The sequence below is a fragment of the Malaya genurostris genome, chromosome 1 (genome assembly GCF_030247185.1).
Source record: "Malaya genurostris strain Urasoe2022 chromosome 1, Malgen_1.1, whole genome shotgun sequence".
NCBI lineage: Eukaryota > Metazoa > Arthropoda > Insecta > Diptera > Culicidae > Malaya > Malaya genurostris.
The window spans coordinates 71,416,030-71,432,480 of NC_080570.1; the positions used below are offsets into that span (position 1 = coordinate 71,416,030).

The 16,451-nt window shown below is 35.4% G+C and overlaps 1 protein-coding gene across 2 annotated transcripts in view; it reads right to left on the reverse strand.

The window, feature by feature from the left end:
* Positions 1-16,451, reverse strand: part of LOC131440415 (transcription factor cwo) — a 106,970-nt gene that overhangs the window by 17,912 nt on the left and 72,607 nt on the right. For both annotated transcript variants that reach the window (XM_058611683.1, XM_058611684.1), the window contains exon 2: positions 5,410-5,530. In XM_058611683.1, the coding sequence (XP_058467666.1) occupies positions 5,410-5,530 (121 nt within the window). The remainder of the gene's footprint in view (positions 1-5,409; positions 5,531-16,451) is intronic.

Consider the following 16,451-nt stretch of genomic DNA (forward strand, 5'->3'; position numbering starts at 1 on the left):
GACCAAACAGCCTCTGGCCTCCGGTGCCAGAAATCATCAATAGTTTAATAATTCCTTAGATTACATTATTGGAATACATTCCAATTATAACTAATAGTTCATCATACCATGCAGTTAAAATTATTTAGTGAATTATTTCTCAAGCACATATTTGGGGCACGAAATTGAATATAAAGTTATTTCGTGGTTCCTTATTATTCAATCGATTTTGACAGCAAAATCAAGCATTCATTGTATTCATAATAATTGAAAAACCAATGAATTCCAATAAGTTTTCTATGCTGACTGGCTCGAAGCTGACCCTCAATGTTTATCACTTTGTTTGTATATCAGGTTAATGAACGATAATACTTGGATTGTATTCATTTCATTCAGTAGCTTGTCAATGTTGAAGTTTTAGTTTTGCTATGAAAATTGCTACAATCTAAAATAATACCTGTTTTACGATATTACACAGCCAAGCATTATTGCTTCAGCAGCATCAATGCATTGAACTCAACAGAGTTGAACATTATTAGCATTATAAATGACAGCTACTTAGAAAATAAACGATTTCTTACAATACTCATTTTATTGTATTCAACTCGTTTTTATATCAACACAAAACCTAATACTGCATGAATTCGCGTCATTATTTGATATGTAATTTTTGCTCACGATATAATGCCACCGTGCATTTCTCACACCACCTCAATACGAAACAGCAGCTCGCAAGCAATAACAAAATGTAAACTTTTTCGATTCTCGGTTGTTTTAGCTTAAATTTTATAATTTTGAGTTGCATTTTTAGATTCTTTGTGAAATTCTGCTACAAACGCTACTTTTCAGTTCTAAAATCATCCCCGTGGGACGGAACAGTGACCGTTTATACAGTTCAAAAACCAATTACGGCTCGGCAAAGCAAAATTTCGAAATTCTAAGAATACTTAGTTATGATAAATTTGATTTCGAAAACTTAAGTGTTTTTGGTTTTTCGAAAATCGGTCTAGTTTTTGAATAATTGACCAAAAATGCGATTTTCGCATTCCGCTACATTTCACCTTGTTTCAATTTCATCTGCGAGTAGTGTACTATCGGGCAGCTCATGTCAATGTAATTAAAATGCTTAACACTGCTGAAGTTAAGTGATAGTACTTGTATTTACTTGTAGGTGCGTTCCCCAGCATTCTGCTCATTAGCAACATACTTGAAAATGGAAGTAGAAATGATCTTCCAATGAGTCATTTTGCAGGTGAAGTTTATCTGTCGTTAGATTCCTATAACATCAGTGAGGTTAAAACAATTAGCATCAACTTAGGCAAAATTACGTTGTTCAAACGGTGTACTTCACTATTATTTCAAAACAAAAAATGTCCTAACTCAATGAGATATAAGACAAGACCTGACAACTGGCTTCTTATTCTTCCTTCCGAATCATCCTTCTCGTCATTTTCGCCCTGTGGAATAAATACCAACGTATCGGCTACAGTGTAGCCATATTTACAGATTTTTTAAATAACTTTATGCTATGTAAGAAAAAAATATTTATTAAATTTAAATTTTTAGACTCGGTTTTTGATTTGAAATAAACATGAAAAATGTTTTCGTGAGTGTTTTTTTATTATATATTAATGCTTAAAAACAATTAATTGAGTCTTGATGACAAAACACGAAATATCTCATGTTGAACACAAAATTGAATCTATTGTTGACGTATTACCGGATCTTTTGGAAACCGGAAAAAGTCAAGTTTGGATAGAAATGCTTAGTATGACCACAGTGTGGAACACAACAGTTCACTCTTCTCGTAAAACTTAACACACTTTCGAGTTTACACTAATTTATCAAATCTTTTTTGGTTACTGTTTAATTCACTAAGAAGAAAAACGGCTTGATGCTGATTTTAATTACACAGTGCTGCCACTATAAACATTTATTACAAATGAGATTGAAAACAGTGAAACATTTTCTGAAAATGTTCATTTTCATTGGTGAGCTAAAATTATAAATTTTAATAAACTTATTTTCTGATTTTCTTCATACTTGGCATCATTGCTCGCGTACCCCGCAAAAGTTTTTTCTTTTCACAATGGGCGGGTAGTAACATCAAAACCACCCAATAGAAACTGGTCCATTTTGGAACAAAAGCAGCCCCTCCAGTTGTCAGGTTTTGTCTTAGAATGAAACGAAAAATAATTGACTCTTACTTCAATTTCTAGTGTACCAAATACGCGACATATTTCGATGAGACTAACAATAAAAATATTTTATCGGGATAGTCATTCCAGTTCGAATAACGGAAAAATTAGTTAAAACAACTGAGGCCCTTTTTGCTGTAGCTGCTTGGAATGTGTAATTACTCAGTTGTAGCAATGACACCTCATTAGCGGCCCTTACACGATCATTAAAAGTGTCATTACTAAAAAGAAATGACACTTTTAATGATCGTGTAAGGTCAACGAGTTCAGTAATGACACGAGTAATGATGGAATTCCGGATTTTCCATCATTACCAATATTATTTCTTCTTCATCTTTTTTTGTGGAAGTGCTGAATATCTTTAGAACTATACGCGAAAAAATGACAAAGTGCAGATTTAAATTGTTAATATTTCATTAACCTTAACGTTTCAATGGCAAATCAAATTTATTTTCAGCTAAACGAAAATAAAAATATTGCTATTGCTATTGCTGGAGTAGTTACAAATACTCATCATTAATAATGAACGTGTAATGCTGAAAAGTAATGATGTACAGTAATGCAGTAATGACGAGCGTTTGAACAGAAGTGTCATTACTTAGTAATGACACTTTTAATGATCGTGTAAGGGCCGCTATTGAAACATTTTATTTTCCGTTTACGGTGTATGTCACTGTTCAGCTTTATCGTTTTTTCCTTTTTTTTGTGTGCAATTGCGCGATTGGTGTGGATGCCATTGCTAAGCTGTCGGCATAATAAATTGAAAAAAATGACAGTTTAGAAAAAAACATTCGATTAGTTGTATTAAATATACCACTAAACTCACAGTCTTCCCGAGTGATACTATCCGATACTGAAGTCCCGGGAAGTCTTGATTCACAGTTCTTATTCGTGGAAACTAAAGGGAAATTTGAAATACTATCGCGTAAGGAATAAGAACTTCCCTAGTTTTTTTTTAAATGGAATTGTCTGCTACAATATAAACGAGTGAATAAGACTTATATAATATTATTAATATTAATAATAAATTATATCAAATCATTTTAAATCACCAAACAAAGGTCAATAGGTTTCACGCGCGTCTTGATTGTTTATTATTCCAACTTTATTATTTACCGCGAAAAATGGTTAATTGCTTATATTGGCAGCCGGCTCTTACTCTTGGCAGCCGGCTACCGAGAAAAAATTATTAGTTTATCAAACAAACAAGTATTTTTTCTACTATTTATTCATGTTTTATGTTATCTCTGCAATTATTATTGTAATATTAACGTATCTTCGCAATATTTGATTTTTATTATTCAATTTATAATCTTCAAGACAAGCATGGACGAACTGTTTTTTCAATAAAGAGATAATTTACTAAAATTGAACAATCAAATGTGAAACGTTGAAAAACAATCTGATAACTGAAGGAAACGAGAAGCTCCAGCCATTATCCCCTTTTACGACATGGAAGCAGGAACCAAGTGGCTCTATTCTTCGTAAAGTTTTTTTTTCCACCGGATTCCACACGGCATCTAGGCTGGTACTGTTCGGAGAAAGATAATAGGTACAACAATCTCCTAGTGGACCCCAGCCCCTCTTGACTTAATTTTACTTTTGAATACAAAACCGTGACTAGGGATGTCGTAATATCGATCGATTAATCGAGTAATCGATTAATAACCCAGATAATCGAGTAATATTTAATCGATTAGCATAAAACTAATATTCGATTGTTGAGCTAATCGAATAGTTAAAAAATTCCCATAGTAATAATCGAATGAATAATCGAGTAATCGATTAATAACCTAGATAATCGAATAAATTACAATCGATTAGTTTCAAAATTATACTCGATTATTAAATAATCGAGTAATTCGAAATTTTCGACATCCCTAACCATGATCATGAAAGGTCATTGACGACATTGACTTTTTTTAGCAGAAAATACGAAATGTGATTTTGAGCCAGGTCTCGGGAACCACTTTTTTATTGAATAATATAAATTTAATGGCACACTGCTTAAGCTCTAAGATGTGGAGAGCACGGGGACCACTTTCACATCTTCGATGTGGTACTGTTTCCTAACTATATACTCATCGCCTTTCGCAATTTTGGCAATGAGATTAGTGACAGTGGCCAAATAAAATCTAATAGCTGTTTGATTTTAGTTAGGTTTGATGAAAACTATTCAGAAATCAAGTAGAGCAGAGCGAATTGGTTCAGGTGACACGTTCCCCTATTTATCTTGAGTTTTGTGCATTAAAGATCGAAATTAATATCTCTAAGTTGTTGGATGATTTACTACCAGATAAAATGTAACAAACCATTCGTTAAAAAGTATTGTTATTTGAAATATGAAATACAAATAACTTATGGGAATATATTTGAAAACGGCTCAATAATTGAACAGCGCCTAAACACGAGAACAAACATTAGAAACCAATTACATCATCTTGTCTTAGCATATTGCAAGCAACATCTAACAAATGTTTGGGGTTTGAGCGGTGAAACTCAACCATTTTTGAAATAAAGAAAAGTTCTCTTAAATTCCAATATGAAGAATTATTTCATTAAAATACTAACGTAATAGTGACATACAGATACTAGTATTTCAAATGCTATTTGTCCTCTGTCCTCTCTTCAATTTTCATATATAACATCTACGGCATCTAACAGTTAAACTGTTAAATTTTCAACCAATACCTAAAACTAAAATTCCAGACAAATCGCATTGTATAGTGAAGCAGCTTCTTATTCTTAAAGTCAGCTGTATGGATCCTCTTTTTTAATAATTTGTTTTTATAAGAAGGCCGTGCATTTGAGAAATAATGATATGAACACTTCTTATTTACATGAAGCCATCATGTGAATTTTAACAAAGTTTAGGTCGCTAAAGAATCAAGCTCACGCTATAGCCATCACGAAACACGATGCTAACTTCACAACTGGTTAAAGTTAGTCGATCTCGGATTTCTATGAATAATAAAATAAACATTTAGTTTCAGTTGTTATTGAAACAAGTTCATGTTATCGTAACCTCAAATGACTGTGCTAATTTTTCAATTTAAAAAAGTTATAGGTAGAAGTACTTTTAAACGGTTCAAATTTTTGAAATAGACAAATGATTATTGAAAATCATTTTATTTATGCCATTTTCACAGCACTGCTATAATACTGTTCGTACGTGCCCATTAATATGTTATTGAACCTGCATTACTAGTCTATAGTACAGAATCTTACTCACCCGCGACGTTTTACCCCGGCGTCCGGGTGCAAAGTCAGCGTCATCTTCGCTGTATGTGGTGTTGGTAGTGGAAAAGTTTAGCTGTTCGTTGCAATACGAATATCCGGGCACGGATGCTTCACTGCAAATGGAAAGAAAAAAAGAACTGGAAATTAGCTCGAGACATTACGGAGTCATTGAAAGGGTTATTGATAGTGATCAAATAATTAACATGGATATCTGAATAATCTTTTGGAATGAAATACTATCGGTTGGATTCGAAATTAATAAAATCAAAATTTTAATTGTTTCATTACTGTGTATTGTTTTGAATGAAATGTCTTCTGTGTGTGTGTTAAGTCATTCTCCACAGCATTCCGATCCTCAGGGCTGCCGAGAGAAAAGTCGGGCCTGGGGGACTGCAATATTACGATCGATTTTTGATATTTTGTTTTGTTATGAAGAATGAAAAAAAAAACAAATTTGAATTTCCGGGCCCCTTGAAAAAGTCCGGGCCCGGGGGGATTCCTCCCTTTCCCCCTCCCGTGTCGACGGCCCTGCCGATCTGACAATACCATGATGTGCTGTAACAATTCAAATGATACTACACGCTTGAGAACGTTTGAAATAGTGCCAAGCACCTAGCAATACAATCTCGATTGCAGCTGCATTACTTGCAGCATGATTGCAGCTAAAGGAACGGCCAGTGTACTGAGCTGTTTTGAGATATTTCCTAAGTTACCGATCGTCTATCAGACATATGCACTTACGAAGCCTTGAGATATAGAACCATTCTGTTGACCGTATTACACCAGCATGATCCCACGCCTACAGAAATTGCAGCATGCACTTCCAACAATAGGGTCAACAGTCGTTGCAAATACCGATGTTGTTGCGGTTGTTGTGTGCCCAGCATTAGTGACATAACACTTGGCGTATGTACGGTATACTTTTAAACTTTTACAGTTAGTGGAAGACTATAATGAGATGTTGTTTTATGCAAAAGAATTTTAACTGAGTACGCATAGTAGCTTTATGTTTCCATCGGAAGATAACTGATTGTTTGCACTTTGCAACCTAGGGAGACATAATGTTTAGGCTAGAAGTGGAAACGTACTGATTCAGTTTACAATGAAGCAAATAAGTTACAAAAGATAATCGTGTTGGCCTCATCGATTGCTAACTGTCCAGAATATTGAATACAAGCCAGAAACCGTTTTTCATAACTGTTAAAGCATGCATTCGATGAAGCCGGTTTTGAAACCCTAAGACAAAAAGAAAATAAAAACATTATTGCAAAAGCTCGCACCCGGAAATGTTAAACGAAGTTACTTAATCAATCATGTTGCATCGTGAAGCATGATGAAACTTAGGCCAAGGCCAACTTCCGTCAACTTAATGAGCAAGTATATTTCATTGATATGTTGAAGTTCAATGTTCTGGAGAATGTTCGAAAGAAGAAATTATCGATGTCTGCAAAGAAGTTCCTGATCTGGCAGCTTATTTGCGGATGGAGTGCAATAAACGCTTCTCGGAACATTCAATGGTGCGATTTACATGGATGCCTTGAAAAGGCATCTTTTGAGATCCATAAGGAAGTACGAAGGAACAACTCAGTTTTGGCCTGATCTAGCATCCTTTCACTACGCTTTCAAGTCAATGGTTGTTTTAAAGCTTGATTTAATCATTTATAACCGGGATGAAATTTGTTTATTTAGGAATCACGTTAATGAAATAATATTGTTTAGTTATTGAGTACTGAAAACAAAGATTATTTATTGAACTTTAAGGGCAAAATAGCGAAACAGTTATTTCAATTTGGTTTTGGTGAAATCTCGAACTTTCTCATCGAACACAATCATATTTTGGACCCTCTGTTGGCTAACCTGAGCAGTAATTTTGTTCCAACATCTCTTCATCTTTCCACCCTTCTTCAATTTCTGTTTGACAATTACCCAATATTTTTCAATTGGCCGGCATTGGGGTCAGTTAAGTGAATTGATGTTCTCTTCGAGGAAATTGAAATTCTCTGTAGAGCTTCTACGCTGTAGTGACAGTACTATTACTTGTACATAGACTTGTTTGTCACGAAAACTAGAGTTTTTTTTTGTTTGCAGCAGCAAATACTTTACCAGATCATAAGTTTTTTTTCTGTAAATTCATCGGCAAAAACGAATTTGAACTTTCCTGGAACATAAGCTCGACCATAGTCATGTTTGTTACGAAAACCAGGATGCAAATACCTTGCCAGTTCATAAGCTTTTTTTTGTAAATTTATCGGCAATAACTAATTTGAACATGGTAATAAATCCGTATTTCGTATGAACCTTATTGTACAACCTCCGGGCATTAAACAGTTCATTTCAGTGTCCAATGTACAATGTTACTTATTGGCCCTGAATTCTTCTCGCAGACAAATCTTCCTGACGGTGCTTTTGCTGGCAATGAATTTGCCCTGATTGATCCGAACATTTAAAATGCAGTTTCTTTATTGTACTACGATGCTTCAACGACTTTACTGTATTTGAACCTGACTACATCGAATTTTCGAACTGGATGGCGAAAATAAATTTTCAGTTCGCGGCATCTATAAAGTATAACTTCTTTGAAACAAAAAGTATCGTGACGAAATGTTCAGCATTGGAAAAGGAATCATTTTCTCTTCTATTCTCATTTAGGGGTTAGCCAAATTTTGTGCTAGGGCACATAACCGTTTTTATTAGTTTTACGTTTCGTCTTTGACTCTGCACTGTCTTCTATTCTGTTTTCTGAGTAGTACTTTATTTGACATTTTGTTTGTACGAAAGGAAAGGGTGTGTAATGTAGTTCTTCCGTCGTATTGATCCCAAATTTGGCACTGTTATACAATTTTATGGTTTGTGAAATACGTTAGTTGGTTTATTCTGCTGTTATAAACTTATGTCTTGGACTTAGCATCAGTACTTTTATATGGTAGAAACAGGAACATTTAAGCATTTTTTAATCCAGGGGTGGTATTATGTAACCAAGTAAAATCGTTTTTTTTTTTAAACGAGCACTCATTTGTTTCGAGTTCCACACACGGTCAAAATTCCGATTCTAGAGATGAGCAAATCTCGGATCATGAACCATTTGAACTAATTTCGATCTTTGCAACTTAAATTCAGGCGTTATGTTTTAAATCACTAATTTTTCATTTTTTCTTAAATGTATGTCTCAAATGTCTTTGAATAGTGAAATAGTGAAAAGCAAAACCAATTTCTTACCAAGATTAATTTCAATTCAATTGAGCTGAATTATTTTATTTTATAATTAAAATATTGCATTTTTGAGCTACGAAGACGCTTAAAATAACATGTATACTAAACAGTTTTGGGTTCATTGTTTCCGGTTTGATTTAGTATTTGATAATTCAATCATGAAATGCGTCAAAAATACGTGTGAATCGAACCTAATTAAAACAAACTTTATATCGAAATCTGGCAAATACTTTGATTATAAACTCTGGATAGTTTTTTTTTAATTTTTTTCACAAAATCGTTTCATTTTACTATTCTTCACGTTTCATCTTCGACTCGTCTGTGCAGAGAAGTTCAAGTCTGATCTGTTTAGAGTAAACTTGAATAGTTCACTTTGAATCGCTGAGGTAAAGTTAACGCTTTTTTATACTGTTCCGAAGTGCAATGTCTTTCCTGACTTTTCGAAGGAAACAAATAGGTGACGGAACTGGTCGACCAGAAATTTTGATTATTTAGGGGTTTGGCTAAAAGCCAATTTTATGCTATGGGCACAGAAATTATTGTTCATGATTTCAATGCTCTTGAAATCTTGAACAATTATCATGAATTCATGTGAAGTCAAAATGATTGATTTCATGTTCCTTTTTGTTTTTTTTTGTTTCGATTATAAAGGTTTGAACCTTAAGGTCATTCGCCTCTTCGGACCAGAAAAACTCTGACTTGGGGGTTGGGAATCGAACCCAGGTGAGTTGCATGAAAGGCATCGACCAACTCATCACGCTGTGCAGAAATGAAAAAACTGAATAATGTTCAGTTGAAGATTGAAAAGTATCTTTTGGCATCTTCAGGTAGAAATATGTAGTGTTAAAGCAAATCTCATGTTGAAGATAAATTTGGATGAAACAGCAAAAACAATTGGAAAGAAACAACAAAAACAACGGTTCTAGAAAATTTGGTAGGCCGAATGAAAAGGAAGTTGCGGGTATTCGAGTTGGGGGACGAAATAGAATAAAAAAATTTAAACCATAACTTATAAGTAGTTTTGATGTGGAACACATCTTTATTTTTTATATAGGGGTGCAAATCAGAAACTCAAGAAAAACTACACGTAGAAATATGGTCAGGTTTTAAACACTTACAGCTCAGTCTATTTTGTATCCATTATTAATATTATTTCATCATTTGATAGGAAATATTTCCACGTTTCGATTTGAATGTATCAAGCTACGTATTTTCAATTATATATGATTGAAATTTTGATTAGTAGCGAGCAGTGTCCTATTTGGCTGCTAAAAATCTTTTGCATACCCGATTTCCCTGCCATAGACGACGGTTTTGGAGGAGTAAGCGATGTATCAAAGAGAGAGCATCGCTCTGATTGGTCAATTAATGCAAAAGCGAAGCTGTTGGAAGCACGCGAATCTATAAATAGAAGTGAAATTAAACCAGACGTTTCAGTCCTACTCTTAGCATGCTAGAGGTAGGTTGTTGCAAGACAGCTAGACAAAACCGTGCCATAAAACGATTTGAAGCTGCATGCCCCGTTTACACTTCTGCTGGCTGCCAGCATGCTGGTGCCAGTGTACTGCCTTCTTAGGAAAAAACGTTCAACTGTGGTCTAATGATCCAACGTATTAGACCAACGAAGGACCACCGTTGAACTTTTTTTTCCTAAGAAGGCAGTACGCTGGCACCAGCATGCTGGCAACCAGCAATAGTGTAAACGCTACATTAAGGGCTGAGGCCAGTTCTTAGCGTAAAACCGTGTGGCTCGCTGTGCGTATTACATTTCTCTCCATGCTCTCTCGTAAATGTGTAAAAAGACTCTCGATGTGGCCTGGTGCCAAGAAAGTTTTGATATTTTCGGTTACAAGTTTGACTACATCACATAAAATCCAATAAAGCTACCGCTTGTTTGGCAGCCTTGCTGAGCCGATTTTATTTCTCTCTCATGTTTCGTTACGTTACCTGGATACAAGAGCAGAAAAAATGGTGCCGCCATAGAAATGGACTTACCATTACAAAAATAACATTCACTTAATTTTTTTCGCGACAACATATAGGTTGTTATGCACTAATCGCATCTAAACTAAATTATCTAGACATTGTCAGGATAGATTTTTGATCCATGTTTTTTAAGGGGAGATATTCAATGAACAAGTTGAAAGTTGCCGTTTTCAGCTATGCAATTGTTCCTTCAAAAAAAGGACTTTCCCGACCGCTAAAGTCAAACAATCATTCTGGAATTTTCACAGAATAATCTAAACTAATTTTCTAAGAGATTGTCAGTTAGGTTTTTTGATATTCGTCACCGTTTCTGAGAAAATCAGATTTGAAGCGTGAAAATGGCCCTTCAAAGAAATTGACAACTACCCCTGGATAAATTTTGAATGCTTAAGATTAATTTCTAATTTATATTAGATGAACTCGATTGATAATGAGAAATAGTTTATCGCTGCAACTGAAATCGCAGAATGGTAGAGAAACTTAACGTTAAAAAAACTGCTTGCATAAAAAACTTGAACACAAGCTTGGCGAAGAAAAGCTTAAATATCGAAACCGGTATCGCAAGAATGTACAAAGATATAATTGCATACATTTGGGATATTGGTGTAATTTCGTCGGCTATAAAACAAACAATTTTCGGCGTTGGGTCCTAATCAAGCAGACTGTCGTGCAATTGCGAGTTCAAAAGTGTGACGATTGATTGAACTTTTTGATTGTAGAGCATTAGAAATTTTGGTTGCCTTGTTCCACATCAATGGCTCGAACAACCCCATGGGGCTGATCCTTGTAGTTTTTCATCCCCTGATAGCCTAAAATCGAATACACCCTTCATAATAATCGGTTTGGGGACACTGTAGCACGATACTGAAGTTGTTTGCCTTAGCTTAATTCGACAAGCTGTTGCCACACGAGTTTGTGCAGGAAAACGTGACCAGAGCTCAATTTCCGTTTAACCCTTCATACACCTACGAGCAGCGTGAAAATGAGAATTTGTCCGTTTCTTAGAACCTAACCATCGAAGCTATACTTAATCCCTTCTTGCACACTAGTTTCAGGTCAGCTAACACACTCCTGTACAGCAACACCGGCGCTGAGCTGGTGTAGTATTTTTTTTCGATTTGCTGAATGTTTTTCATTCGATCACTAAAAATAGCGACACTCTTCTGCTTATTATATCCTCTCATCGTTCAAACAAGTTTGTCAGCTGCTCGGTAGTGGCGATAGCGCGATGCCGCTGCCACCCGTTCCTAAACATCCGCTGCAAAATGTGCGAAAAGATACCAACTTCCAACGGAAAATGCGATAGTCACCTTCGTTCGCATCGATTCGACCAAGCGTTTCGGCGTGATCACGAGGAACGGTTCGATGTTTACACAGTTCGTCGCTACAAATTGAATCGAAAATGTGAAACCAGAGACGCACTCACACTTTCACGCATTTTGTTTGTCCAAATGTCAGATTCGCGCGCAGTAATGTTGTTGGCAGAACGTGACCTAACCGTTTGTATACTTTCGAGCTCGGTTAATTTTAGTCTCGAAAGTACAATCAGGATAGCCTGACAGTAAGTTTCAACGCCAGCAACGACAACAAACAACGAATGTAGCATTTGATTGAAACTGTATTGTACGGTGTCCAACAACACCTACAAATCAATTGTTGAACAAACTAGCTTATCGCGATTCTTCACATACCCGTTCTTCCTCTGCATTTAAATTGTCGTGCTTCTTATCCGGATCCCACTGCGAATTCCGGAGATACCAGTACCTCGTTGTTCGCGGAAAGCTAGTTCAGATAGTTGGCAACCCGAAAGCCTCGTGACTGATTGCAAATTAATGTTATTGCTATCCGGCGAATACACCGGGAGTTAGAGTTGGGTTCCCTCCGGAGACGACCAGAATAAATGTAGAATAAATACAGGGACAAAAGTTACTCAGCGCCTTACTGAAACCGTCATTTCATGCAAATTGAATGTAGAGAATCACAAAATTCCACAAAATATCATAATTGGCTTGAATATTTTGGTTTCTATTCCAAAATCATTTAAAATTTTTGAAATAGTTTATGTGATAGGCTTTTCCAAAGCATGATTTAGTGGAGTTTTTTTTTATTCTAAATATGCTTTGGTAACGAAGATATAGTTTTATATCTTTTATTTAACCCCGGCTTTAACCTAATTGTGGTGGTTCGCCGGGGAAATCGAAAATAGATTCAGCACAAAATTGATTATACCGCCTACTTATTATCGAATATCGTATTATTTCAATCACAACATCGTCTAAACTCACAAATGCTCAGCATCCTTTTTGGTTACAATATTTCACTCTAATAATCAATTCCATGCTTGCGTACATTTTTATATTGGCCTCCTCTCAGCTGCATTTAGCGTGTGCTTTCGTAACCGCCCGCCAGAGAATTCTCGAAGCTCGGTAGCCTTGGGAAGTGCTATTAATTCCTGCTTTGTGTGTTGCTTGCTATAATGTCCTATTCTGCATCGGTCGAGAGAATATATTTATTTGAATTATATTTCAACAGCCAACGTCACTGTCGTGTCGACACCATTACTGTCGTCTTAGTTATCGGATCACGTGCACCCAACAATGGTCTGCCAATCAAGGGGTTGCTCCAAGGCGTTGCCACTTCAGACTTCTGATGGTAAAGCTTCCTGACATTTGTGATGCTATTCTAACTATAGAGGATCCACAGAGAAAACTAATGTGAATTGTGTTTTTTTTATTTTTGACTCAATAGATAATCTATTCCGATGCCCCCTATTGTATTACTTTCCGCAAACGATATTTACCAGATACAGATCAATTGTTTTTGTTTTGGATCAAAGATATGATATCTGGACAATGTAAAACGAGCATAGAGCAAAAGATTATCTTTTTAGTTATTATCCAAATATTTCCACATCACAAGTACCGCTGATAGAATCGTATAAAGATTGATTCATTTAACACTTGGAAGCAAAACAACATAATCGATCTCTTAACCATGTTAATGAAATAACAATTGCACTTAAATGGAAAAATAGTGAGAAAATTATTTCAAGCTCGTTTGATTTTTTAACTTTTCTTCGAATATCACTTTTATTTTGTATACTCTTTTGGCAAACCTAAGGGACCATTCTATTCCATTATTCCTTCATCTCCGTCATATCTCGAGGCACTTCTCGACTCTTTTTCAATTTCTGTTTGACAATTACCCAATATTTTTCTATTGGGCGAGAATTGAGGACATTCAGGGCCGGTGAAAGAGGTGGGTACGGTGGGTAGTACTACCCACTCGAAAATTCCAAAGGTGGGTAATTACCCACCTGAAATTTCGAGCGGAAAACAACGGTACTATTAGTATTATCCTAAACAATAAGAATATTTTTATTGTAATTCGGAATAATAAATAAAATCCAAATTATAGAATGCTAGTTCTGAAGGTAGAGTAAAGATGTGAAGATATACCGCAGGAAGATGAGACTTTTTTTATTTAACAATATATTTATTAAGATGTGACTTGACAAAGATCATTTGAGCAAGCAGAAATCTTTCAGTAACATAACTTTCTTCTTCCAGCAGAGGAGCCGAGCTTAAGCATCTCATCAATGTAAATCACTCAAGTCTCCGATATACCGGAAAGTATCGATAAAGGTCATTTACCGAACCGGCAAAAGAGGAATACAGTAGCAAGAAGAAAGTAACAACTTCTGGTAGCTTTCACGAATCTAATAGTAAATGGTAGAAGGGATTTATCGGAATTTTTCCAGTAGATGTTTAAGCTCGACTCCTTTGGTAAAAATTGATAGCTAAGGTACTAAGATACTTGTCTCGTCTCAGCTTCTATATTTTCACATAAATAAAATCACTCAAAATCTTTTGATGTAGGACTACGTTTATGTTTTCTTCACCATTGTGCAAATTCAAAATACAGAAAATAATACCGTTCGAAAAGGTTTTGAACATTAATTTCTCAATCATTTTGAATTGATTTTCAATATCATTACACGATCTGCTTGGAAATATTTCTACGCATATTTCAGATAATTGGTGATTGAAACTTCAGTTAGGAACGAAAATAATTGTCATGGTTTCCTTTAGCAAATAAGACATTTTTATCTGTACACGGTTTTCATAAGATTTCTGGGTTCCAATGAGTGCGTTCGCATTTAATCAAATTACTCATACAAAACAAGATTCTGTATCGAATAGACTTCATCCTTATAGAATTATTTGTCAATGACATGAACATAGACTTCAGTTGTAGTGATGACTGTCTCGTTCGAGTCAAATATTTTTCACTTGCGTTTCTTTTTCTGATCAGTAAAGGAAAAGCAGTCACCGGGGGCTCGGTTATTGTGGATAAGGTGGATGAGGAAACAGATTGCAGCCCAATTCGTTTAATATTTTCATTGACTTATGTCACGATGCATTGTCTTGGTTAACGGTAATATTTTTGTGCATTTTATGAATTCGTTTTTTACTATTTCACACATCAAACGCATCAATAAATCAATGTACTAATCATAGGTACTTTGAAGGTACTTTCTAGCTCCAGGTAGTCGATTTTTATTCCCAGTATGAATGCTGGTATGACTCCGGATAAAAATAGTAGATCCATGTTTCGTCCACTGTTTCATACAAACGCATTGTGAGCGAATGCGACACCCATTCGGAAAAAAGCCTAGATTTTCGTACAAGATCGTAGAAGAACTTCCAGTTCATGTGCTAATCATCTCAGAACATCTAATCTAACGAACTTTGATTTTGCGTTCGTACATTACGATTATAAAAATTTGCCTTTTTTTCCGGTTGACTGTTTCATTTGGCCACGCTCAAAATCAGAACTCCACAAAACTTTATTTTTAATGTATCCGAGTGAGGGAAATACTTCTCAAGCTAGTGCTTGGCTTGCGCTGATTGTTCCCTTTAAAAAGCAATGTTTTATCAATACACGGATTTCGTTATTTCCATTTTTCATAAATGAATTTGTAACATCGCTTATATGTAACGTCACTTATATTCAGTGTTTGTGATGCTATTAATGTGAAAATTTGACACATTTTCTCTGAAAGTTGGTACTTTCGAAAAATGAGATTAGTTCGGCATCACAAACGTCATCTCTGGGTCAGTCCCGGGACTTATTGATCAATGCGTTATATACATCAGCGGCTGTTCATGGATTTGATTTATGCGCCGTTCGACTCGCGCCACATTTTGATCGAAGATAGGTTGTTTCTTTGTATTCAAAAAAATGCTGGATGAACTGGAACCAAAATTCTCAAAGAAATAATTTCGAAATTTCCCAGACACGAATAAATTAAAACGGATCACAAAACACTGCTGCCTTTGTATTGAAAACAAATGTTGGCATTGATTTTGAAACTAGCTGGGTAGTCCAACGTTACATGCAATGTTTTATAGAAACAAAATATTAAGAAAAAAACGACCTTGCACTTTTACGGGATAAATATAATTTCCGTTAGAATAAAGGAATACACTGGAACCTTAAGTTATCCGCAGAGCCGGGGGTGCGTAAATTAAATTTCGCGTAAATCAAATAAAACATCGCGTTATTTCAAATTTTTCGCGCAAAAAAAGATTTTTCAAATTTCATTTTATTTTAGTATAAATAAAATGAACAATCCTACTACGTCCGATGCTTTAGCGCCTGATAGACGAGATCCAAGAACTACTTGGAGTATTGTCCTTAGGGACTACACTGTTTCACAGCAAGAACTACAACGGCGAATGCCTTTTTTGTTTGTAGTTCAAACTTTTAGAGCTACACATTGCTTACTTGTCTATTTATAGCTGATCCAGGTAGGTTCCCAGCCGTCCAAAAATT